General features: G+C 33.9%; 6 protein-coding genes across 13 annotated transcripts in view; 4 read left to right on the forward strand and 2 right to left on the reverse strand.

The window, feature by feature from the left end:
- The first annotated feature begins 147 nt into the window (after nucleotides 1-147).
- On the forward strand, nucleotides 148-6,203 carry LOC136344348 (sphingosine kinase 1-like). Of its 3 annotated transcripts, XM_066291717.1 has the most exons (9): nucleotides 789-914; nucleotides 967-1,432; nucleotides 3,379-3,689; nucleotides 3,746-3,942; nucleotides 4,080-4,181; nucleotides 4,307-4,419; nucleotides 4,471-4,606; nucleotides 4,756-4,864; nucleotides 5,120-6,202. In XM_066291717.1, exons 1-9 carry the CDS (start codon nucleotides 904-906, stop codon nucleotides 5,205-5,207), a joined length of 1,533 nt encoding a protein of 510 aa, XP_066147814.1. In that variant the 5' UTR covers nucleotides 789-903; the 3' UTR covers nucleotides 5,208-6,202. The 3 variants fall into 3 exon arrangements, with proteins under 3 accessions (XP_066147812.1, XP_066147813.1, XP_066147814.1); XM_066291715.1 differs by having other exon boundaries at nucleotides 148-1,432; XM_066291716.1 differs by lacking the exon at nucleotides 4,080-4,181 and having other exon boundaries at nucleotides 148-1,432; nucleotides 5,120-6,203.
- A 409-nt stretch (nucleotides 6,204-6,612) lies between these two features.
- LOC136344439 (ankyrin repeat domain-containing protein 54-like) lies at nucleotides 6,613-9,899 on the reverse strand. The gene is made up of 5 exons (XM_066291912.1): nucleotides 9,728-9,899; nucleotides 7,991-8,169; nucleotides 7,720-7,855; nucleotides 7,346-7,480; nucleotides 6,613-7,291 (listed from the first exon to the last, which is right to left on the reverse strand). Exons 1-5 carry the CDS (start codon nucleotides 9,740-9,742, stop codon nucleotides 7,109-7,111), a joined length of 648 nt encoding a protein of 215 aa, XP_066148009.1. The 5' UTR covers nucleotides 9,743-9,899; the 3' UTR covers nucleotides 6,613-7,108.
- A 755-nt stretch (nucleotides 9,900-10,654) lies between these two features.
- eIF3e (eukaryotic translation initiation factor 3 subunit e) lies at nucleotides 10,655-12,606 on the forward strand. 2 transcript variants are annotated; one of them, XM_066291924.1, is made up of 8 exons: nucleotides 10,655-10,852; nucleotides 10,993-11,271; nucleotides 11,326-11,569; nucleotides 11,627-11,825; nucleotides 11,879-12,018; nucleotides 12,069-12,252; nucleotides 12,308-12,464; nucleotides 12,520-12,606. In XM_066291924.1, the coding sequence occupies exons 1-8, from the start codon at nucleotides 10,763-10,765 to the stop codon at nucleotides 12,544-12,546; spliced, it is 1,320 nt and encodes a 439-aa protein (XP_066148021.1). In that variant the 5' UTR covers nucleotides 10,655-10,762; the 3' UTR covers nucleotides 12,547-12,606. The 2 variants fall into 2 exon arrangements, with proteins under 2 accessions (XP_066148021.1, XP_066148019.1); XM_066291922.1 differs by having other exon boundaries at nucleotides 10,656-10,852; nucleotides 11,326-11,572.
- Nucleotides 12,607-12,866: 260 nt separating this feature from the next.
- On the reverse strand, nucleotides 12,867-13,668 carry MED10 (mediator complex subunit 10). The gene is made up of 3 exons (XM_066291919.1): nucleotides 13,364-13,668; nucleotides 13,225-13,308; nucleotides 12,867-13,133 (listed from the first exon to the last, which is right to left on the reverse strand). The coding sequence occupies exons 1-3, from the start codon at nucleotides 13,483-13,485 to the stop codon at nucleotides 12,944-12,946; spliced, it is 396 nt and encodes a 131-aa protein (XP_066148016.1). The 5' UTR covers nucleotides 13,486-13,668; the 3' UTR covers nucleotides 12,867-12,943.
- Nucleotides 13,669-13,919: 251 nt separating this feature from the next.
- LOC136344447 (nuclear envelope phosphatase-regulatory subunit 1-like) lies at nucleotides 13,920-16,230 on the forward strand. 2 transcript variants are annotated; one of them, XM_066291920.1, is made up of 4 exons: nucleotides 13,920-14,106; nucleotides 14,158-14,241; nucleotides 15,793-15,927; nucleotides 15,980-16,230. In XM_066291920.1, the coding sequence occupies exons 1-4, from the start codon at nucleotides 14,079-14,081 to the stop codon at nucleotides 16,126-16,128; spliced, it is 396 nt and encodes a 131-aa protein (XP_066148017.1). In that variant the 5' UTR covers nucleotides 13,920-14,078; the 3' UTR covers nucleotides 16,129-16,230. The 2 variants fall into 2 exon arrangements, with proteins under 2 accessions (XP_066148017.1, XP_066148018.1); XM_066291921.1 differs by having other exon boundaries at nucleotides 13,921-14,106; nucleotides 14,170-14,241.
- A 3,094-nt stretch (nucleotides 16,231-19,324) lies between these two features.
- Fife (regulating synaptic membrane exocytosis protein fife) overlaps nucleotides 19,325-25,699 on the forward strand; it is a 119,805-nt gene continuing 113,430 nt past the window's right edge. For 3 of the 4 annotated variants that reach the window (XM_066292480.1, XM_066292479.1, XM_066292481.1), the window contains exon 1: nucleotides 19,326-19,653. The gene's annotated coding sequence lies outside the window, so the exon portion shown is untranslated. Of the gene's footprint in view, nucleotides 19,654-25,699 lie in introns of all 4 variants that reach the window. The other variant, XM_066292478.1, reaches the window with a different exon arrangement.

A 25,699-nucleotide genomic window follows, 5' to 3' on the forward strand; every position in this document is an offset into this window, starting at 1 on the left:
ACAGACGCCTTTTCTCTCTTAATATCGTCTTCTGCTGGGGAAAATATGAGTGGGTTGGGAACCTTCAGGGTTGATCTTGGTGTTGAGGACATTATGAGTTTTGTCTACAAAAAGGTTTTAATATTTGATGAACTAAAATTGATACAAACTAATACAATTACTTACTAAACTCACGTTTTCTTCATGTCCTGATTTTATTCGTTTATTTAATATTTGGACTAGAATTAATTTCCAATTGATTCTTGAAAATGATGCTTTATTCCATCGTTACTTATACAAAAATAATATACACAATTTAATTCCATTACAGTATCGAGAGAGGGTAGTATCGAGATCGATGGAAAAGTAGCGATATCTGCATTGGGTTATCCAGAAACGGAGTTCGGAATACACTTATTAATGGAAATACCTTTTGTTTCTCTTGAAACGCAGATCCGGCTTTTTAAAAACACATATTAGTTCTTAAAACCACGGGTGTTTATTATATTTTCGATTTATTTCCAATTCGAATCAAGATAAAAGTAGTAATTACTTAAGTAACGTTTCTATATTGTTCTCGCTTTAATCAGTACTCGCCAGTTAGCCGTCTTGTGCGCTTCAAGTAAATATGTGTCATATTATCCGTTTTTACCAAGAATTACAGCTAACTTTCCTATGTATTTTATTATCTAATCACTAAATTTCAATTCCCTTTTATCTTAATTCTACAATCACAATGGAGCTAAAGCCGCTAGAAGAATCTATCCAAGACAGAATTCTCTTAGAAGAAACATTCTATGTCCTGACAAAGAAGAACAGCACCTTTCGGGTTCGCTTAACCGCAAAGGGTTTGCATCTCATAAAAGAGAGTGAACACAGTGTCAAGGAGCAACTTATACCTATAAAAGACATCATTGGGTGCCAATGCCTCAGAAGTAAGAAGAAAGCTCAAAATTGCACTTGCCAGTCTTTACCCAGATCTGACAGCCTCCAGGTTGTCCAAGAGAACTCTGCTGATCTAGATGATTCAGATGTTAGTGCCTACTTGTATATTTATGCCTACATTTTCCAAGGTTCAAAACATATGAACAAGAAACGGGAGAGGACCATTATTACCTTAAGATTCAGGTCATTTGATAAATATGAGGACAATAACAAGGAGGCCCAAAGATGGAGGTGCACCATTAAAAAACTACTTAGAGGTGAAATAGTGAGTCACTCAATGTTGATTGATTATTCTTTGGTTACAAGGCACAAGGAGACTCAAAGGTTACTTATTTTGTGTAATCCTAAAAGTGGGTCTGGCAAAGGAAAGCAGGTTTTCCAACAAAAAGTCGCTCCTATTTTGAATGAGGCTGAGATTCCTTATGATTTATATATGACAAAGCATTATAATTTTGCAAGAGATTTTGTTAGAAGTAATAGTCTAGCACAGTGGACAGGGATTATTGGGGTAAGTAAGTTTACTTAAATACCTGTTTATTGCGGGTCTAAAATCAGTTTAAAATTGGAAGAGAAAACTGAAAGATGTTCCAAGATATGTTATGACTTATAATATCTCTTAATGATATTTATTAATACTTGTTCTTCTTTCTATTATGTAGGCATGTAGTTATTTGAGAAATATAACCTATTTTGAGACTTTACTTTTTTTTGATAATGCCAACAATTGAGATTATCAGTAATTAAAATTTTTATTAGTTTGAAGTATCTGCTATTAGGTTTATTTGTTTGAATACATTTGTAATATTTGATACTTAAGACAAAAATTTAGTGTAGTGAAATGTTTATTATTTCTCTAAAGATGTGTTAAAATTATATCAAAAGCAAATGGGAGTGTTGAATAGTAAATCTATAGTAATCAATTAGTAGTTAAATCTGGTTGAAAGTAAATTGGTCTTATATTTTTAATCAAAATTTGTTCATTTAGCTCTGATTCGTAACCCAAGTTGTAAACAGACTTCAGGAAGTTGAGAAATACTTTTAAATATTTGTTTTATTAGTATAATCGGAAATAAAAATTAAATATATTTATCATATAGTTTGCCATCTAATATTTCATTGCATTGATAAGGTAGAGGGCAATATCTAAAAAGTTTCGGATTTCCATTTTTTATCTTTAAATCCTTTATTCTATGTACAAATCAAATTACACAAGTAGTTTACACATCATACTTACATTACATATTGAAACATAATTTTTACGAGGTTCATTAGAAACATTGGAATCAGTTGTTGCCATTAATGATAGATAGTCAAATATTATTAAGTAAATAGGGGAGACTGGGAATGGTTGGCACAGACATTACAAAACCCATTGTTCTTCACAAATTTTAAATATTGTATTTTGAGAAATTCACTTATAATTAATGTAATTTGAACCTTTAATGGGTACAACAGAAGGAGAAGTTCTCTTAAATAAAATAAGTGTCGTAAATACTTTCCACACACAAATACAAGTAATTAACTGTTGATCTGTGTTCAACAAGTGAGAAGATAAATCCCTCTAACTTAATACTCTTAAGCAAAAGCAACACTTGTGTGGATCAATCAACGTTACCTATATTTTAACTCGACCAACCTTGAGACAGATTTGACCATACCAAAGTAAATGTTCAATAACAAAGTTGAAATGTGGGTAATTTGCAACTTCCTGAAGTATACATCTGCGTAAACTTTTAAAATTCCATACTTAAATGGAATATATCACCCTGAAACCCACGACCTACCCTTGCAGCCAACCATCCCCGTTCTCCCCTACTGAAAATTTCAAGGTTCAAGATAGACGTCTGCTTTCACCGTTGGCAATAAAAGAAAACAAAGCATTTGCCCTCCTTAATAAATTGTATATGGCCAAGGTTGCTACTTGCCATAAAAGTGATTTGTGTTTCTCTGCAAGATTAATCACAGGTTTTTTTCTTAACAATTAAAGACCAAATAGTTTACAAATTATTGTTATAAGCTAAAAAACAACGTAGCTTTAGCTATAGGTATTTACCATAACTCGACAAAACTGTAGACAATTACGCCCATTGCAGTCATTAAAACTTAGATAAGTTAGATTTGTCACAGTCACTACAGGAAAGGTGTTTTTTTAATTACAAAGAACATGGAATTTAAGTTCCAAGTAATAATAGTTATTTCAAACCATTTATTATTTTGTTCTTACGCCAATATAATGCATAATTAACCTTCCTAAGTACTATATTTTTCTACTTTTGCTCTTATTTTGTCTTGGACTTCATTTTATCCACACACTCTCACAATTAGGGGTTGTGGGAACGGCGCAATTTCACATTATTCTCAGAAAGTCCTAACTTAAATGGTGTGGAATTCCACTGCTTCTACAATCCCTCTATGCATATTAGCTATATACATAGAAGAGATATACTTTTTTAGGTAGGCGGAGATGGTATTATCTTTGAAATAATAAATGGCCTCTTCGAACGACCCGATTGGGCCGAAGTACTTAAATCAATCCCTATAGGGGTAGTTCCTGGTGGCTCAGGAAATGGCCTAGCGCGAAGCATCGCCCACCATTGTGAGGAGCCTTATGTACCATCTCCTACATTGCCAGCGGCTTTGGCAGCTGTTAGAGGACATAGCGAAGCTATGGATTTAGTCCGGGTCGAAACAATGTCTCATATTTTATTTTCATTTCTCTCTGTTGGCTGGGGATTATTGTCTGATATTGACATTGAGAGCGAAAGGCATGTTGAGTTTTAATGCTTATACTGTAGGGATGATGAACAAGTGTTGACTTTAGATTAAGAGTATTAGGGGGCACTAGGTTCACTGTATGGTCGGTGGCTCGATTAATAGGTCTAAGATCTTACAAGGGCAAGCTGTGGTACATTCCTAGTTCCATATCTCTCTCCTATTCAGAAAATGTATTCCATAGTCCTGTTAACAAGGGGAATGTGTTGGATTTGCCTCCAGTGGTGCATTTAGAGACTGAAGAAGGTAATGATGTCTTTTTGAGAATTTTACATTACAGTAAATGTTACTTGTAAAAAACGCACTTCTTGAGCATGCTTCCTTCTCTCAAATATTGTGCATATGTAAATTGTGGTATTGTGGCAGCTGAGTGTTGTTTTTAGGACGGCCAAGGGTAGATTCATGGTATAGTGCGCGTTCAAGACGAAGCGCCTATTTTTCAACTGGTGGCAGTTCTTATCAATCGACTACAGATAGCGGATTAGGTAATTGGTTTGCAAAAGCTTTTAACGCTAAACTGGGTTCTTCCATTTCTGCTTTCAAAAATTTGCTTTATGTCGTCTGTGCAATTTTACCTTGAAAAATTATTCAATTGAAAATTTTACGCTAGGAGACAATGTGGATTCAACCAATAGAAGGATGTATGGACCTGCCTCTCAACTGCCCAGTTTAACAGCCTCTTTGCCTAGTGGATGGCAGTGTATTGACGGTCGTTTCGTAATGGTAATTGCATTGAACAAATTTACAGAACATTTATGATTAAATATTGTTTAGGTTCATGCTTCATACCAAACTCATTTGGGAGAAGAGTGTCTCTTTGCTCCTGAAGCCAGGCTTAACGATGCGAGGATATGGCTGTTGATAGTGAAACATGGAGCAACGAGGTCGCAATTGCTTCAATTTCTTTTAGGTAGATCGATGCAACACGATTAGGGTTATACAACGTAATCCGTCTAATATATAGAAAGTCATAAATGGCAGGAAAAGATCTTGTTAAAAAAAAAAAAACTCAAATTTAACTGTGAAGACTTTCGATGTATCTTTCCAAAATTCTTCTAGGTTTGACCACTGGAGCACATGCAATCAACGGAAATAAAGACGCCAGTGGCTATATTGAACTAATACCTGTGAATGCTTTTAGGATAGAACCAGATATGTCACAAGTCGGGTAAGTTTTGAAGCTTTTTTTAGCTTTTAGCAAGAACGGCCACTTTCAATTTTAAAGTACTAAGGCGAAATTTAAAAAATTATGTGTTGGTAAGTGCTAAGTTTTTAAATTTCGTGGTATTAAGAAATTAAAAAAATATATATTTTACGTTTCAAGCAGCCCTTTACGTATTTAAAAATATTGAACAAAGGATAATGTTTTAATAATTATCTATTAAATCCAACAAATTCAACATTCAACCTAGTTCACTATCAGGTATATGACAGTGGACGGGGAGCGTGTGGACTACGGCCCCATCCAAGCAGAAATCTTTCCTGCCCTGTGCAGGGTGATGGTTCCTTGATACGAGCATTCTGTTTCCCGTGGAAACCGTCGATATTCCAGCTTGGGAAAAAAATCCAAGATTGTGATTTTATCTACTTTGGAACCGCTTTTGATACGGCTCGATAGTTTCTAAGCAAAACTTATTCCTTCTTAAGTCAATGCCCCACTTGTTTAATTTTAAAAATTGTTTTTTTAAAAGTTAATGTCTACAATTTTTTCCCTATGAGTTAAGATGACATTTAATGTTTTTTTGTATTTTAAAACTATTGCAATCCATGACAGATTGTGCATTTTATCAGATGTGTACACCGTACCTTTATCATGATATTGAAGTACAAACATTGTTCAACAAGATTTGTCTGTCAGCTTGATTTAGATTTTGTGTCTTATTTATTTTAACATATATTTTGTATATTTAAATTCAGTATTTATACGTGCATTTTTGAAATTTTATACATTCCAGTTTAATGAGGTTTAGCGTTTATTTCTTAAGTACTTAAATAGCTTTATGCCGTAACAGATATTGGCAGAAAATGTCGTAATTGTTAGACATTATTATTCTTCGCTCTAGCTCTAAAAGCGACGATAAGATACATTAAAAGATCGAGGAGGGCTGTGAAACAGTTATAAAATATCGCTTATATAGTCTTAGTTATTGAATTTAGTCTAAGTTTTAAAAGAAATGTTAGAGATGCCTTTGAATTAATCAAATATACCTCGTAATGCATTATTTCCGTATTTTCCAACAGAAGTTAACCATCATGAAGTATATTTATTGGAAACTTGTTGGGAGTCGATCGTTTCGGTGTTCAACTGTTGAAACTTTAATAGGTATGGTTCTTTATCTTATTCTTATTAGTCGTTGTTAGTAGTGAGAATTTACTAATTTACAAAATATAGGAAATACGCCAAATTTAGCAGAATTTTAACTATTGTACAGCTCTTTTTTTTTGTTGATATTCTAGTTGTATGTTATATGTTAATGTTGAAAATAAATTTCTGAAAAAACCGTTGTTATATTTAAATACTTTTGCTCGTAGCAACTACCTTTCAAATGTGCCGATTCTCAATCGCAAATAAGGTTTTCAACACACTGCTAGGACACCCTGCATGTTCGGAAAAATAACTTATCATTCTATAGATTGTTAGCACCAGTCAAGAAGCCATATTCTGTGTATCTTAAATAGTAGTCGCTCTCAAGATAAAATTGTAAATTAGTTTTCCAATTTTAGGACCCCGCATTTCGGCAAAAAAAACAACTTTTAGATTTCTAGATTACTTTTTTTTAATTGGAAATGCGTCTTTTAGTCATCTCCTAAAGTTCTCTTCTAGAAAATCCTGGGATTTTATTTATTATGAATGTTATAAGTAATTATAACGAAGGAGTTACAGAGGTAAGGAAAATTTTTCAAAAAGGTCGTAACTGCATGGTAAACATTATAGGTATATTAAAATAATATATACTATGTAATATCTGCTTAATTAAAATTGTCTTAGGATAGTTACTAATAATGCCACAGTTTCTGAAAACAGTCTTAGTGGTACTAAAAATAAATCAAAATAATATAAATATTATCATTTGTACTTTAAAATTGCCAACTGTATGGTGCTTTTAATATCAATAATATAGGGTGATTCAGCTTTTAATCTGGAAAAGTCAACGGGTGACAGAACTCAGAAAAATAATGAGGAAAACTCATTTGAACTCGTATTTCAAAGTTTCGTTACGTAATATACAATCTATGTCGACGGACATTTCAAACTATTAATAGGACATTTTAAATCATATAAGTCCAAATGAGCTGTTCTTTTTTTGCGAGGTCTTTCGAATGTCAATTTTTCTGGGTTAAAATGTAAATGACCCTGTGTAATTCACTCTCATTCTTGTACACGATTACTAGTACAATCCAAAAGAACTGCCTATGTAATTTTCAACTGCTCAATATCAACTAGGAGTTTTTTCATTGTATCATCCAAAAGATGATTTGGTACCGAGTTGATTGACAATTTCATTAATTGCAACTGAGCTGCATCGAGATCAGAAAGAGTACCATTGTTGGCCTCAAAAGTTCCTCTGGCGGCAGCGGTAAGTAGATGTTTTATCTGAAAGTTTGCTTTGTTGTCAGCGTTCTCAACTTTTTTTAACATTCATCGTACCTCATCTACTTGAACTGTTGTTTTCCTGATTAGCATTTTTTCATCGCTTGCATCGGTTATTTGCCTAATCTCTCCTGACTTTGCGGCATAATCTATCGGTCTTTTACCGTCCAAATTAACACGGCTTACATCAGCCTATAACCAGCAGATATTAAGGTGCAGTTGTATGAAAGGTGAGTGAACTGAACCTGAATCATCCCATAAGAATAGGAATATTATTCCAAAGTGTCACTAATGAAATTAAAAATGCTATTTTAATAGGACGATTCAAATCCTACCAGTTCTGGCTCAGTTGAAGTCGAGTTTCATATATGTAAGTGGTATCGAGTGGTTTATTTAATAGACGCAGGATTTGATTTACAGTAATTACATACCTTGTTAAGAAGTAGTAAACACATTATACGCATATCATAAAATATTGCTGCCAAGTGAAGGGGAGTATTATGAAGCGAGTCTGGTTTATTCACGTCGGCCCCATATCTCAGCAGAAGAGATACCATTTCTAGATTCCTGAAAATGTGCGTATGCCAAGGTAGAATTCAAACACATACTTATTGTCCAACTAGAAAAACCACAAATCTAAACGTCAGCTATCTTAATGATACTAAGCACCTACTGCAAAATGTGTCCTCTACACGAGCTTACCGTAGTAAAACTGCCACATGTAAGGAACTGGGTAATGTATTCCCAGACATTAAATCATTTACCGTGTTAGCGCTGATCCCTTGATCTAACATTCGCTTCACCTCATAAAGATTGTTTGTGCTGACTGCTTCTAGAAATAATTCTTGTTTTTGTGGGCTGGCAGGATATCCCTGGAGACCCTGTAAATGCTAATTATAAAGAGTTGTATGGAATTTAGAATGTGAATTAGAAGTATAAATGGCCACTGTCGCAGAATAAAGTTCTTGATGCCTCGCCCAATTTCCCTCTTGTTCTCAAAGCATTATGAATCTGAACGTCTTTTCAGATTCAACCTTTGGTCAATTTTGCAGTAATATCTCATAATATATGAAGAATCGAGCCTCAGTTTAAGTAAGTTTTTGTTCAAAAATTGTGGGTTTACACAACGAGTTTTCCAAATATTCGGCGCAACTTCAAAGAGATATTCTTACAGTCACAATCAAGGGCAAAGTTTCTAAATTTCCATCGTTTAATAACACTATATTGTCAAGTTTTTTAATTATATCATCGAGAAACTTCGAGGGCGCCCTTAAGGGTAAAAACATAGTGAAGAAGTTTACATCGTTATTTATCGTACTTCATGTGTTGTTCCTTACAAAAGAGAGGTAGTAAAAATGTTGTCCAATTCAGATAGTGATAGTGACACGTCAAATACTTTGATATGGTGGTCATTATTAATTATGCTTTGTTTCTGTTAAATTTAGTCTGCTTTCTCAAGCAGCATCATATATTTCGTTCCTGTACCCTTAACGTACATTGGTTCCTTCCATTGGACTAAACATATGGGGTACTGCTGATTAAATGCCACGTGTACTGGTACCGTACGAAGAGAATGGAGGATTGAGAGAACCGAATAGAAGGCAAATTTCAAACACCTGGTCACCGGAAAACAAAATATTTTCTTGCTCATTTTACGGCGATGTGCAGGGCGAGGTGTCATGTTCAATGAAAAACTTCAGTTTGTTTGCAGTGATAATATGATTCTATTGCTCTGATTTACCATCTCCAGGCGGCAAGGGGCGATGGTTCATTATGCTTCTATCCTAAGTGCCAAGTCTTTAGGAGTTTACAAAAAAATAGTAATATCTAGCAGATCTTTTCAATTACCATAATTAGGAGAGAACAACTGAAAATCTAACTTTTCTGTCTCTAAATTGCTGTACCATTTTACAGTATTTTAACTCTAGTTAGACAAACTATTTGTGTTACGAAGGCGAAACACAATATCTACTTTATCAAAACTAAAGTAACAACCGTAATACAGTTTCATAAACTATGGGCATTTGAGTAAAAATAATTATAATAGATAATACAGTTTTAATCACTTTTAAATTAAGACTCAAGAATACTTCATAATTAAAAAACAAAATGTATTTCAATAAACACACACAAAGAAAGTTGTTTTGTCAAGTTATTCTTGTGCTATTTCTCTCGTCCTATTCTTCTATAGTCGGGTCCGCTATTATGATAATAACAGCTTCAATGATCTACTTTGACTGTTCAATAAATATCACATTTGCGATAATCTATGGACGTCTCTATATTATAGCCCCCCGAATTTGTCAATTTAATTTATATTTCATGAACTACCTTAACAATATATTACCGATATCGAGTTATAACAATTATAGCATTACTATGTTCCTAGTAGTAGGCACGTTGACTGCATGTATCTTTCAGAATAATGGAAATACTTACAAGAATAAATGACATTTCTAATTAGCTTTTTTTTTATTTTAACTCTGATTCAAATCTGCAATAAGAAATAAACGTAAACAGGACACAAAACAAACACTAACTAAAAACAGGAAATAGGCTATAAAGAAGACAGTCTTGTCAACATATAGAAGGTATGATCACTGTTGATGGTGAAACAAAGTTTCCTGTCAACTTGTCAATTTAGATCATATCACAGCGGCCTATATTTAACAAGAAGTTAAGCAAAAAGGCAACGGCGCCCCGATCAACGTCCACGCCTCTTCTTGTAACGCATCAATACATATCAGAAGAGATGGATTTTATGTTTTTAACGTGAATTCTAAAATTTACATGCGTTTTAAGGCAATCTACAGTACATCTAAAATAAGGATACTGGGGCCGATAATAAACATAGCCTTGATTTAATTAGCGAAAAGTTGCGCATTCAAGAAAGTAGTTTTATAGTGCAAATAAATTTAGAGTTAATTTTCTTTTCTAGTTATGTTGAAAAATGAAGTTTTCGAATGTTTTGTTTATTTTTTCCCATCTTTTGATAACAGATACGTACATGAAAACTAAACCCACTTTTGCAGTTTGCAATAAACAAATGTAACAAGTCTATTTACAAAAAAAAACATATGAGGTTGCCCTATTTTATCCTAAGCGCCTACAATATTAAAGGTCCTCCTAGTCCCGAATCTTTACCATTAGAAAGATTAACGATATTTTCTTATTTTTAGCACAAAATTTTAATACACAAATACGTCAAGGTGCTGCCAAATACGTTATGTGTTGTGCTTTTAGAAACGGTTGTCATGGTAACCATCTATCTGATCACCCAAACGTGGCCAAATTGGTTATTTAACATTCTACTTCATAGCTTGTTAAGATATAAGTTATTGACTTGGCAACGTCGATATCAACCGTCAAATACCTCAAATTCCAAACGTCAAACCCTTACAGAGTGGTACCAGATTTTATTCGTTTTAGATTTAAGTTGATTTTCGTATTAAATTGGAAATTGAAAGATTTACCATGGCAAAATACGACTTAACAGCAAAAATAGGGCAGTATCTAGACAGGCATCTAGTATTCCCACTGCTGGAATTTCTCTCTGCCAAAGAGGTAAGCAGAACCCTGTTTTCGAGGTTAGCATACCTCATCTTAAAAAATGTGTGAACTGAAATTAAACCCATACTTTCTCATATAAAAATTGAATTCCTCTTCTTGTACGAAAATCCATGAGTATTTGCCTCCCTAAACAGATATATGATGAGACTGAAGTCCTGAAAGCAAAGTTGGAAATTTTGAGCAAGACCAATATGATTGATTATGCTATGGATATCCGAAAGCAACTGTATCCAAGGGATGAAATCCCAGATGATTTGAAGCAGAGGAGGCAACATGTGGTTGCTCAGTTGCAGGAATTGCAGCAAAGAGTTGAGCCTATTCTGACTATAATGGGTAATGATGATATTATGAAGAACATGGAAAATATGAGGGATTCTAAAACATTGATTACTTACTTGGAAAAGGAAGTCAAGGTAGTTTTCAAATTATATATTTACCTTAAATATTTTTTAACATGCTTTTTTTAGTTTGATATGGAAATGATTAATTCTCTTCATACATTGGCAAAGTACAGATATGAATGTGGTAACTACTCTATGTCTACCTCATATCTTTACTTTTGTGTTTTGGTACTTTCACCCAGTGATAAAAACTATTTGAGTGCCCTTTGGGGAAAGTTTGCCTCTGAAATTTTGGTTCAAAACTGGGACTCTGCTTTAGAGGATTTAAACAAATTGAGGGAGCATATTGACAACAGTCCTAATCAATTCGGTGGTACAATATCTGGTTAGGAAAGTAACCAGAAAGTTCTAAAGTTAAATCTTACAGGCAATAGTTTACAACTTCTTCAACAAAGGACATGGTTGATTCATTGGTCATTGTTTATCTTCTTTAACCATGCCATGGGCAGAGAACTGATTATTGAGATGTTCTTGTATAGACCTCATTATTTAAATGCCATTCAAACCATGTGTCCCCATATATTGAGGTATTTGGCTACTGCTGTAATCATTAACAGAGGCAGAAGGTGAAAAGTTGAACACAAGTGAAATAGTTTTCTTCAGTTGTGCATATTTGTAGATCTGCATTAAAAGATTTAGTAAAAATTATTCAACAAGAAAGTTACACTTATCGTGACCCAATAACTGAATTTTTGGAACATTTGTATGTCAATTTTGACTTTGATGGTGCTAGACAGAAGTTGCAAGACTGCCAAACAGGTTTTAGTTAGTCTATTTTAATTTATGAAAGAATGAAATAACTCTTTTAGTGCTATACAATGACTTTTTTTTGATTTCCTGCCTAGAGGAATTTGTGGAAAATGCTAGATTGATGATTTTTGAAACTTTCTGTCGTATTCATCAATGCATTAGCATTGGCATGTTGGCAGAAAAATTGAACATGAATCCTGATGAGGCTGAATGTTGGATTGTAAACTTAATCAGAAATGCTAGGTAAAAAGCATTTCTATTGTATTAATTTGAGTTTATTTTTATTTAAAAACTGCAGATTGGATGCTAAAATTGATTCGAAACTTGGGCACGTCGTTATGGGGGCTCAACCTTTAAGTCCCTATCAACAGTTGATTGAAAAAATTGATTCCCTCTCAGTGCGATCGGAGACTCTGTGCAGTTTAATTGACAGGAAATTGAAGGCACGAACTGATGTAAAGGTGTAGTAAATATTATGAAATATGGATGGTTATGGTATTTTTTTTACAGATCCGTTGGGGAAATCAAGAATTTTGATTACTTTAAGAAGTAAATTTTTGTAACTTTTACAGAAGTTAATAAAAACTTTTAAACTTAGTTGAGACTTCTGAATTATTGTCTTGTGAACTCTTCGAACAATAGCACAAATAGACCAAATACTGCTGCATCTAAGACACATAAAATAATTGAACAAGAATTATTTTAAAAACCAAAGTAGTAGTAGTAAAAAGTAGAGTGCCGTAACCCTGCGAGTATGTCCTTTTTACTTCATATGGATCCTGTTTCTCTTCACAAAATAGCTTGTTATTTTTATAAAGTAGAGACTCACATCTCATGTAAGGGTCAAAAAGTAACAATTTATGGATAAGTAAAAACCTTTAATTTTATTTATATACATCTATTAATGAGAGTGCCCCTATACTAAACTTAATTATTATTCATGGTCTCTTAATGCTCTATATTTACTAAGTTCATTGGGGAAAGTTCGACTGAGCTCCAGTAACATATTGGCTTTAAATTTTCGATAGGCATCAATCTTTCCTTTGACTTGTTCGTTCTTGGCTAGTGCCTTCTCTATGCAGTCCTTTGTGTAAAGCTGGGGATTGCGGCCTTGGTCAATGTAGCTAAGAATAAAAATAAGATATTATTAAAGAGACGCTTAATCCTAGAAAAGTAAAACTACAATGCATTAATTTTGACAAATGATGCACTTACTCAAAGACTTCCAAAGGTACATGCACATCTTGCACTTGCGATTTTAGTTTGTCTACTTCTTGGAGGCCATGAACCATGGTTTGTCTAAAGAGATGGCCAGTCACAATATGCGGAAGGAAATGGAGGAATATGTACTTACAACTTTTGATTCAGGACGTTTTGGCTTTGAGGCTGAAAATCGCTGACTATTATGTGTATTTGTCGTACATTTTCAATGAACATTTCAAGTTGCGCCTCCAGGTTTTCCAAGGAAGATGCCATACTCTTTTGTGTTAGAATTATAAGGAAAAAATGTAATTTAATTAATATTTAAATGAAAAATGAAAATTATTGAAGAGTTTGTACTCTTCTACGTTCTCGCCTTATGACTGCGATTATACTGTTGAATGTGTATGCTTCTTGCTTCTAATCTATCCTTTTCTCTCTTACTAACCCTAGATCTCACATCCTACATCACGTCAGATGGATATATTGACAACAGCGATAATGAAATATTAGCGATACAATATTAGCGGAATATTATCAAGTTCAAAGAGAATATGATCACATGACTATTAAAATATCTTCATACAAGTTTCCATGGCATTTATTAATTGGTCACATGAAGGTCTAGCATTAGAGTAAGTAGAGTACATTCTTATTACTCTGTTTGATTCCAACAAAATCTGACATTGCTTTGATTTGTACCAGCTGATGTTGGATTTTTTTTTATATGGGTTAGGACGACGAATCTTTTTGAATTTGGAATTTATTTTTGTTTTTATTGAACCTTTTTAGAGTATGTAAAGTGGAAAATATCTACAAATTAGCAATAACTCTTCTCACCACACTCATTAAATTGTTAAAGTATTATAATGTCTTTAGAACAAACTGCTTGCGAAGGTAAATTCGATTTTTTTTGTAAGCACAAAAATTTCATAACCTATAAAATAGATATTATTATAGATTTAAAGGCCTTCGAGCGAAGACTCACTGAAGTAATTGCTTGTTTGCACCCTTCAACTACGAGGTGGAGAAGTAAGTATTGGATTAAGCAATCTCTACAATTTGTAGCTTTCACAGTATTGTTAAAAATGTTCTAAATGATGTCTATAATGAAGAACATTAATAAAAGAATAGATATCTTAAATGTGCTAATGAAAGAAGGGTTGTACAGTTGCACAGCCAATAAAACAAATAATATAAATCTGTGAATATAATTAGAAAGACTATTGACTTTCAATAATTGACCTGATATGACATTTCATTATCTTGAGAACATGCAATGTCAGTTAACTCCTGGGAATTAACCCTTCCTTTTATTGGTCACTTAATTTGTACGAACGCCTGTATACAGGCCATCATACTGTGATCACTGGAGTTATGGTGAATTCTTGTTTCTTATGATATAAGTCCTTTAGGAAAAATAATCTAGATGGAATTAATTTCTACTATTATAACTATTATTATTATAATTGGGTATCAATCTTATTGGTTTAAAATTAAGAACACACTGACTACTTTCCAATGTATTAAATTTTGACCTTTGCTAGAAGGCTGCTTGAGTGTTATTATAATATGAAAAGGTCTTCAGGGAGAAGTTAATGTAATGGTGATACCTTACATAAATTAGATACTTCACCCTATGTCACAGTTATAGTTATAATTTTTTAGGCTATGGGAATGTTATATGAATCTATAGTTAGTCATTTCCAGTTATTTATTCTCCCCATTTAACTCTTCAAGAAATGATTCAGTTTGATTTTCGGTATCCTCTATGCTCTTTTATCTTTTGAGGTTTTGGTATTTTAAATTAAGCAGAAAAATTCTTTTTGAAAGCTTTCCACAATGATTAAATATGCTGACTAAATATATAGTATACCTGTTTATTTTATGAGAATTGTAAAATTTTTGAGGGGAGGCTTGATAGGAAAGAAGTATTACAGGATTAAATCTTCCTTTAAATGAGAGTTTTCTAGGAACTGCTATAAAATGTTTTCACTACAAACGTTGTAGGTTATAGATAGTAAGACCGTGGTTGATGTTAAATAGTATTATTGATTTTATTGCTGCTATATTATGGCACTGCTTTTCTGGGAAACTGTAGCTTTACAGCTTTCATAGGCTTCAAATTTAATACATATTTAGCTACACACAGTTTGATCCTTCTATAATTATTCTGCCTAAAAAGAATCCAGCAATGTTATATATATATTTTCTACATATTCAGTTCATTTAGGAAATTGAGAGTTCATTTTAGAAATTTCTACATTCATCAGTTTATTTTAGAAATTGTTTTCTAAGCTCATTTATTTTTTTATTTAGAATTTCAATCTTTGTGTGAAGAATATTATGCATTTATGTTTGCTTCTCCCAATTAGGAACAGTCAGAAGTTTCAATAATAGTGAACCTTAATGGAGTATAGTTTTTTTGTTTTTAAAGTAGTATAGAAAGATCATAATTTTAAATAAGTGATTGTTTTTCTATATATAAAATAAAAATTTTCAGTTACCTGGTTGCCATAAGAAAACTATATTAAAAGGTTTTTTCCAGCAAAGTAATCCTAAACAACTTGTTTTCCTTTTCAGTTGTTTTAGCAGTAGTGTCAATATGTGTAGCTACTGGAGGAAGTCAGTGGATATTCGACCCGGAAACTAGAGTAGTTTCTTTATCACAATCACTAACAAACCATCTATTTTTCATATTATCTACAGTGATTCTCAGTAAGTCCGTAACATAAATCTCAGATTCCGATGATTTATCTAAAATTTTTAGTAATAATTTTACTGCTGGGAGTCCACAAAAGAGTCATAGCTGGATCAATAATAACTTCCCGAGCGCGGGAGGTCCTTCGGGATTTCAATATGTCCTGCGATGACACTGGGAAACTTATACTTCGACCGAGGCCTACGAATATTACGTGACACATAATTTAGGTCTAGTATGTGTTTCGTTTTTATGGTGAACGATGATTTTTGTTATCAAAAATTGTGAAATAAATTGGATAATGCCAATCATAAAAATTATGGGAATTGTTCGTTTTATGTAATTAAAACCATTGCGTCAACCGTCCTGGAAATATCTGTCTTTCGCAGAAAGTAGGAGTCAAATATAAATTCCGATAATATAGACTTCATTTAATATTCCTCCGAATGTCGGTCTCATTTTATTAGGAATTTCACGACGCGAAGAAACGTAAAAGAAATCTACAGGTGAACGAATTTCGGAGGGAATAAAATTGCCTTTACATACAATGTTTAGTCTGGTTGATGGTGTTTTCGCCTCTCGTGATTTGAGCAGGAACGTCTTTTACATGCATCAGGGAAAAATATTTGCCATCAATACATACTAGCCTTTGAATATAACGATTTTGTGTCACTTTATTTGCTTTGAGCTTCGACTTAGATCCTTCACTATAACAATATAATTAGTTCCGTCTCCTGGTCTCCCTCCAGATAAAGACAGATACACGTGATCAGGTATATCGACCGGAGAACATTTTCCTGTCTCACCTTATTGAGATTCGACAAATAACCATATTGGAACCTCATTGGGGTATGTGGGATTCACAAAAACCTGTCAATAATAATAGAAGCTTGCAAACAGGTATGGATATCATTTTCACATGCAAATTGCTGCATTAGGAACGACAGGCGGGATATGCATTTTTGCCTCTATTTTCGATGAGATCAATTTCATGTGCACTTCGTGTTGTTTGTAAAGAGGCATATACATATGTGTTGAGATATTTGTATGTTAGATAGGAGGAAATTGAGGTTTCAAGGGTTTGTTTGTTTTTGGAGCTTTATTGCAGTTTTTCAAATTAAATTCGAAATTGCAAGGATTATAACTATAACTCGCTGCACCGAACACAAAAGAAAGGATTATTGCAACATGTGGGCTTTTTAAAATATTGCGCCAAGCAGAGTTTCCAAGTTATTAAATTTATGGTAAAACAATATATCCTGCAATGTGCCTCGTTATATTACTACTTTGTTACGTGCTTCGCTTATAATAGCGGAATTCTTTTCGAAACAACTATTATTTTTCGAATGTTCTCATGTAATAACACTGTTTTTAGTTCGAATGGAAACGGTGCGGTTAAGGGCACAGCCCTTTTTGTTGAGATAACTCCAGTAATTTAGTTTTCAGACTGGGACAAGGCTGACCTGAAACCAGTTAAGGTACAAATAAACTAAAAAATATATAGTAATTGCTTCTTATTATTTTGTTTAGCGTTGGTGGAATAAAGTTTACAGTATAAATCCCCCTCTGGAAGAAGTTTGGGTCGAAATAGGCAGTCTGTTTTGGTTCCGAATTTAATCCTATGAAACCGAGGATGGATAAATTCCTTAAATGGTAGTGGTGTTTTATTTTCGAATCTATTCATCCGTTAAACCAGATTTTCAACGGGCTAAATATAGGTACAGTAATTGATTCATTCAATTCCGCCAGGATGTTGGGATCGGTTAGATACGGAACACTTAATGAAATACGACATTTCATAGTAGGTGTGTTAAAACTAAACTTTATGCATGTCTAGGGAACTAAAATAGAATACATTTCTCATAACAGATGCTTTGCTGATCAGGACTTTAGCTTGTAGTAAGCCCCATTTGGAGATAAAACAGTAGCTTTGTTATGTGTGACCTAATGCGCATAAATGTGTAGCTTTTGAGATGTGCACCAAAGTAATGTTTTTCGATCTGTTTCGTTTAGTATATAGCATTTTCCTTGCCTTCGCCTTCTTCAAAATCTGATTGATTTGAGATCATTTACATGGATATGTTCATTGCGTTCCGAATCGCTTGGTATATTAATAAAATCCTTCACCGAGACAAAAAAAATTCTTGAATGTTTGCTTGACATTGTGGCGAATGAAGATTTTAATGATATCTTAAGTATCCTATAAAATAATAGAAATTAGGTTGAATTAAAATGCAATTAAGTCTTAGGTGACGACAACGTTGCTCAAATAATTTGATTTATTTGCTTTCCTGTTGTCTTCATTACTCCTTGAATGGAGTTCTATCAAAAGCTCTGGATTCGAACAATGAGCAATTGTTGTGCCGGGGAGCGCTAATCCCCAGAAGCCCGGTTTTTAGAGATTAACTTACCCTGACAGAATGTTCCATTTCTCGGAAGATTTTTATCGTGCCTTTCTGCGACTAAAAAGAATCAAGCTTCATTATAATATAGAAAGCCACCTATACCATTTCGATTGTCATGCCATTTACTTAGTTAAGCTTCGTCTCGTTATCCCGAACAGTTGCTAGCTAACAACGAAAACATCAGCCATTCCATCAAAGTTTCCGATAATGCCTTGGATTCGAAACGAAGCCAGAATAAACAAAAAAGGGAACGGGGAATATTAAGGGCAGGGTCACACGGATGGATAGAGACGCAATTGTTAATCCTTTTAAATTGTTTACCATCGCACCATACGGTCCCAGGACGCATTAGTTTACTTGTGTACCGCCTACGTTCTTCGAAATTTAATTTCTCTTGTTTGCATACAAACAACCCGAGTTTGCCTGTCAACGTTAGTCGAGATTTTTATTGCCGTAAATTGACCTGATTTTGTTAAAGCTCAAATTGTTTTCTCTAAACCAGAAATTAATGGAAAATTATCAATTGATTAATGCTCCGATTGAGCACGCATTACTAGTAAGGATCATTGGGCGCTTACAATGGAGGTTATAAATAATCACATTCAGGATAAATTGTAGTCATAAAGCATACATTGCAGTACTCCTCTTCCTATGTAGAACCGTATATTATACGAGTAATAATAGTAATAGCATCGTTCGATAAATTCTCTTTTCTTAGTATAATTTAGTTCCAACATAAACATCCCAATTTGCAACTTTCAAGCCAATTAGGTGTGAGTCTCTTGAGCAACCTCTAGAAGTTATTTTTCCTGAATCGTCCCCCTATCAAACGTTACAATTAACCTTGCTATCACTTTACTCAATTAACAACTCTTCCACAACTCTCCCACAGAGATATTGCAAATATTTTCCGCGCCCAACAAGTGTATACACATGGGGGAGCTCTTTCCCTCTGGTTCGCGGGGCTCGGATTCGATCCCCCCGGGTGCGCGCGCATTCTCTTCCCCGGCCAGCCATGGTCTACCTACTTGTTACACCGGAGTCCGGAGTTCTGACGCGTTCACATAAAATTGCTTTTAGCGCGATACGGCCGATTTTCGAAAATTTCCGCGAGAACACGGACCATGGGTCCATCACTTGACTCTAACCGATTTTTGAGATATATAGCTGGCCCATTATGAGTTGATTAACTACCAATAAGTGAACTATTTATGGGCGAACCTGAGTGCGTTTTATAGTGATTCTGATGATTTGTTAATTGCCCTTCGTTGGTTCGGGTTCCATGGTTTTCAGTGACTATTTTTATGTCCCGATGGGAAGGCCAAATGAAGTTCAAAGGTATTTTTTTTATTAACTCTATTGTACGGTTCGAAAAAGCTATTTCGTAGCAATCTTGACAAAATGGCTCTCGTTCCATGAAATGTGCCTCTAGTCGTAACGAAAGTCTGAAATTGTAGTTTATTACCCAGCGAGGCCGTAAAGCAACAAGTGCTGGAAAATAGTAATTGGATTCATGAATTTCAACATTAATATTTTATTATTAATTAAATGTAATAGCTTTTGTTTTATATAGTCAGTTCTGGCGTTCTATTTCTATTTCTTTCTATTCTATTACTACATTTTATTATTTCATTAATTTTCTTCAGTTAAAATTATTGAAAGCAATAAGTCTCTATTCATTTAATTTGTGCGTTTTGATTTTTCAATCAATATGAGTTCTTTTCTTTGTGCTCCATAATGGAAATTAATTCGAATATGGGGAAAGAAATAATGTGCAAAATTAGTCTAGAAATTACCATATATCCAGGCTCAACTCCCTTAGTTTTATTTCGCTTTCTCGTTTCTAGAAGACAATAAAAGATTTCTGCGTTTTGCGAGTTAAATGGCTTCTGGGATTGAGCAGTATTGACTATATATTCTATCTCATCTTCTATACCTCCTAAATGACGGGTTTCTTAAATTTTTGCCTTGAATAGATTTTGTAATTTGGCATCTTCTTAGAATTAAGGTAATGCATTTTATTTCTCATTCTAATGGCTCTTGAATTAGTGGAAATAAATTTAACATTACGCTAGTTTCCATAGAACTCAAGAATCTTAACAACACCCAAGCTCTGTTTTAACATTTATATGATAAATCACTCATTGAGAATAATTGAATAATATGAACGAGTTCACGTTTAATATCAGCATAAAACCATGAGAAGTGCCTAACTATTAACTCATATTTTAGATATTTTTAAAATCAAAAGAAAAGAATGCTTTATATTTTAATAATTTTCGTCTCGATTATTTCAAATTATGAAACAATATTCGCAACATTTTTTATTTATTTGTCTGAATTTCCCCAAAACTTTATTTAGAATTCACAATGCAGGAAGGAAAATTGGGGTAAAAATTGAGTTTTTCTCAGTCATCCTTCCAAATAATAAGAGACTCTCAAAGAGAGGAAGAAGTTTCTAAATTGAAGAAGGAATTTAATTTTCTGAACATGAACGGTCAATAGCGTAGTACAAAAAAGTTTGGGCTGGTAAAGGAGGTCTGACCCGCCAAAACCTTGCTTCACTATCACTAGTAAAAAGGTCATTTAGATTCTAGAAAGTAATGTACGAAAACTGAATTTAACTTAAGTTCTGAAAAAGTTAAGAAACTACGAACTAAACACTATTACAAAATCTGAAACTTTGCCATCCTCTGAATTTCGGTAACTGAGCGACTAACAATTTATTTTCATATATAAACGTTCTTGATTAAAATAATGTTTCCCATAATAATCAATAAAATTTTATATATCTACAATGGAGACGCCCTGTATGTTTACGTTTTATTTTCTCTTTCGGTATACTTTAAATAATAACTGATATGCAGGAGACCTCTATTTAAACTCATTTAATGGTGTAACAAATCTGTGTGATGTGTTTGGATTTCAATATTCGATTTAAACAATACATTAACTCAATTTTATAATGCTCAAAGTAATCCTGTCCCTTGTTAACCCATTGTTTCCATTGCGAATTATCTTCCATATGGACAAATAATAGAAAGCTTCGAAATATTCGCAATGAGAGTATACATAAAACATGAGTCCGAGATTTAACGGATTTCCATTGAAAATTTAAAAATACTGGAGGTGTTTTATTGATGGGATAAACGGCACGTGATCATTCTATTATTCCTCGTATTCGAAATATTGCGAGCTAATTTGATTTTAGCATATGATCATGGAAACAAGGTCGTTTTTCAACGGTTTGATTCGCTAACTGATAGTTTTGTGTTTAAAGATAAAGGTTCTTGTATGCAGTTTTTTTAGATAATGACAACAAACTCTCGATTCAGTTTTCGATTCATTTATGCACAATTCTGATTTGAATTTAAGTAGGAAAAACAGCAGTCGATTCCTTTTTCATATTAAAAGTCTGTAAATTTTATAATCAGGAAAGTTAAACGATAAGCAAAACCTCGTTTCCTAAATGCAACAACTAAAGGGTACTTTCTGGTGTGGTTAATATGCAACACCCTCGCGAAGTGCCATAATATGCAAATTATATTGATATTTTCAACATTACATTTCACATACTCTACCGAATTAACTACATTTATATACTTTATAACTTTAATACAACGAAATACCAAATGCTACATTAATTTTTCTGTAGTGAATACTCGAAGAACAAGCTGAGGAGTCGTAAGTGGGATTTTATTCACCCTGTGAGGCTCCTCTTCAAATTGGGTCTGCAAGAACTCTATAGAGTTACGAATCAAGTTCTTGTGGGAGTTTTGAGCTTTAAGGATTGAGCATCCAATTAATATAAATCAGGACTTTCGAGATCGATGTTTCCATTATCAACTTGATTGGATTGGTAATAATAATTCGGCGAATGGATCATAGAAACTCGAGGCTATGTCTTTATGGAACATGCAACTTCTAGCAGTTCCAGTGAATGTATTGAGTTTACATGTGTAATGTTAAAATCTCCCCGGATATCGATCAGTGTCCCATAATATAATGATGAAAAATTCAGGATCAAACTGGGACAATTTATGAGGTATTTTTCATTTGAATAAATTCCTTGCAGTTGTCAGCGCCCTTCCTGCGAGACCGATCGTTTAGAAAATAAAGGACTTTTACGGCCAAAAAGTGCCCCCATTACTAATATTATCGAATTTGGTTTCCTTGGCAAGGGCAGTCTGCTTCATATAAGTTCGACAGTCCATTTGTATTATTATTAGTATACTACTCTATTCGGAAAGACCAGTTGATCTAATTTAGTAAGAATTGCGGTACGATACTCACTAAATATGATAAAGCGGTCAAGTGGAAGAGCTTTGACAATATTTGATAATTCAGAAATCACAAACGTAATAAGTTTATTCTTAAATTTGGTCAAAGTGAAGAGAAACCGAAGTTACATTACTTGTTACTTCAGTATCCTAATTTTTTTCCATTAAATGTATTGTGTGCTATAAAACAAATTATAAGAAATTATACATTATATTACAGCGACCGAGGTTAGGAGTTTCCCAACGTTTCAATCGATTATATAAATATTACCGTTCCGTTAATGGCGTTTCTGTTAATACCTGTTGCTTAAAAATTATCTACTCTCACAATCAGAGATGTTTACATTTACGATCGCTTGCATGTCTCGAAAGAATTTTCCGCTGCCCATTAATTATACCATATCGTGCAAACTTTCAACCAAACTACGAAACTAATTACGAACAGCCAGTTTTTAATGCTGTCACGGTAATTTATTATCTACAATTGCCTTTTTAAATTAATATATTTTTATGTCATGCACACCTTGAGGGAATAGATCCTGAAAAAAAAAAATCGGGGTTAAGGGCAAACGTTTAAAACATCGCAAATAGTAGGTGGAAACGACATAGAAAAAAAGATAATCTAGTTCATTTCCTTTTTTTTTTGTTAAGGAGAGCAAACACTTACTAACTGACAAGACTCGTAATTTGGGCCATGCCCTTAAGGCGCGGTTCAAGGGTTACATGTCGAATTAGGAACTTATAAACTCGCCCGACGTAACGAATTTAGACCACAACCCTTAAGTTTACCCGTCTTAAAATGCCCAACCGACACAATAAAGGTCTCAACCCTAATTAAATAATTGGTCAAAGACCCGAGCATATTCCTCAACTCGGGGCCCCTATATTTTGATGTTTGGCTTTATTTAGGGTCGCGAACCTTATATTAGGGATCTAACCGTTTAATGAGTTGAAAAACCCTTCGGACAATTCAACACGAACATAGTTCACTAACTGAATCAAAACACTCGTATATGGCTTTGCGTCTTTACATCAGAAGGCTCAGCTGAAACGCATATTGTAAAATTATTTTTTCTCTGATTGGCAAGAAAATTAGGATTTAATGACAACACAAATATGTTTTAAAGTGTTACTTTTCAGTGCTACGCTTTGTCTGCGTACACCTGCATCAGTTTAACACGACATAAAATTTTGTATATGATAGGATAAATGTAATTGAAAAATGGCGTATTTTGTAGCACTTGGGAAAACTTATTCGCCACCTTACCGGCCTGCAACTATGAGCGACTGTCGTATGCATTTACTAGATGAAAGTAGCACGTTACCTCATATGTGCGGTTCATCGCTTTATCGAACGCAAATCACAGGGGCACGTGCTAGTGTCCAATTTTTGTGTTCAATTCCACGTACGTGCGGTAAAAGCTTTTAGGTTATGCTAATATTTTATTGAACTCACAGAAGCTAATGCAGTTACACGTATGTACTCGTAGGAGAAATATTATACCTAACACATGCGAAAGTATCTTTACCGCACTAGATTGCTGAGTTAATTAGAAACGGCGCGTGGTACAGTATCACTTTCCGCACTCGTTAGGTAAATAACGACTACAATTTTGCAAAGTTTGAAAACTCGCACCCCTAATCGCTGCGATATATACAAGCTCACTTGAACTTAAATATCTCTCGAGATGTTTATACAGAAATATTTCCTTCCTGCAAATAACACCGCCGACATTTATAAAGATATCCATATAACTCTTCATCTCCGCTCACTCAGCGTGAATTTTGCGTAAAGCAGAATAAATGAGTCTTTGCCTCTTTTATTGCTGAAATGTAAATGACACTCATATTTCATGTCGTATCATTATTTTACCTTCTACCTAGAGGCTTGTTACTTCCAATTTCGAATTAAATTCTACTGGCTCTTAATGGAATTACACAGTTTTAAATTCCACTAAAATGAGACATCCGAAAGTTATTTCTTATTTGAGGCAGACGAAATGAGGCTTTGTCGGATATTAAGAAATATGAGCTAAAGAATGTAATTTTGCCTTTACCTCCTACTTATCTCTACGTCCAGGTTGATAAATCGTCAAGCAAGAAAAATGACAACATTTGTTATTCTTAACGTAAAATATCCGGTGGACTCAGATAAATGTGGGACATTTATATTAATAAATGTCAACTTGTTGCATTTTTGTACCTCTTTCTGGTTGAAAAGTGTCTGATTACTGGACATTTCTTTAGAACAAATCAGAGTTATTTCAATTCAGGTAGGTTTAATTGCTGTGAATTAATAAGTCCCAATTAGGATGCTGAATGAGTTATTTGTGCGACCTGACACTGCAAAGTGTAACACGTTAGATTTAACACAATAGAGCATATAAATGAAATTGGTTTAATTCGCGATTTTCTCCATAATTATGTTACAGATTTAAAATGATTCCTGCTTATACTAATTAAAATGGCATTTCACTTATCAATTAATACTAAAACAAAACGTTTGGTTTATAATAATTATTATTCCGATGGTGCTTCATTGAAACCACATTTCTGGGCAAATATGAAACGGCTGCCACGAATAAAATGGCGTCGCTATTATTCACTGGTTGCTGGAAACTACTCAAAATGGCCCTTTTAATTCCCCCCAGGGCTCCATATCCCCCCGAAAACGAATAAAAATAACTGCTTGTCGGTCGCCCTTTTATGACTTCACTGCTTCCGGTCTTTTTTCGTATAACTTTGATTTTGGTTAGTAACATGTTTGTACCTTTATGTTTGCTAGTAGAGATTTTGATTAATCGTGAATTTACATGATATTCGGATGCCAGAAACATGCCAGTTTGAGAAAATAACTCAGTAATAGTTGTGTGAAGGAATTTAACAAGGAAACCTTCGTAAAAGTCCTATTGACATCAGAGAAATACTGGGATGCAATTGGAGGGTACTTGGAGACAATGAAGAAAATAAAGATGGAGGAAGAGTGGATTCGCAAACAGCAACAGACATTCTGAAAAACAGAAAAAAAATGTATATATCACCCCCATCTGAAGTAATACCTAGTGGCGATTTCAAGATGGAAATGGGGTGAGGAGCGGGAAGTG

Source organism: Euwallacea fornicatus, chromosome 17 (genome assembly GCF_040115645.1).
Source record: "Euwallacea fornicatus isolate EFF26 chromosome 17, ASM4011564v1, whole genome shotgun sequence".
NCBI classification, from domain to species: domain Eukaryota; kingdom Metazoa; phylum Arthropoda; class Insecta; order Coleoptera; family Curculionidae; genus Euwallacea; species Euwallacea fornicatus.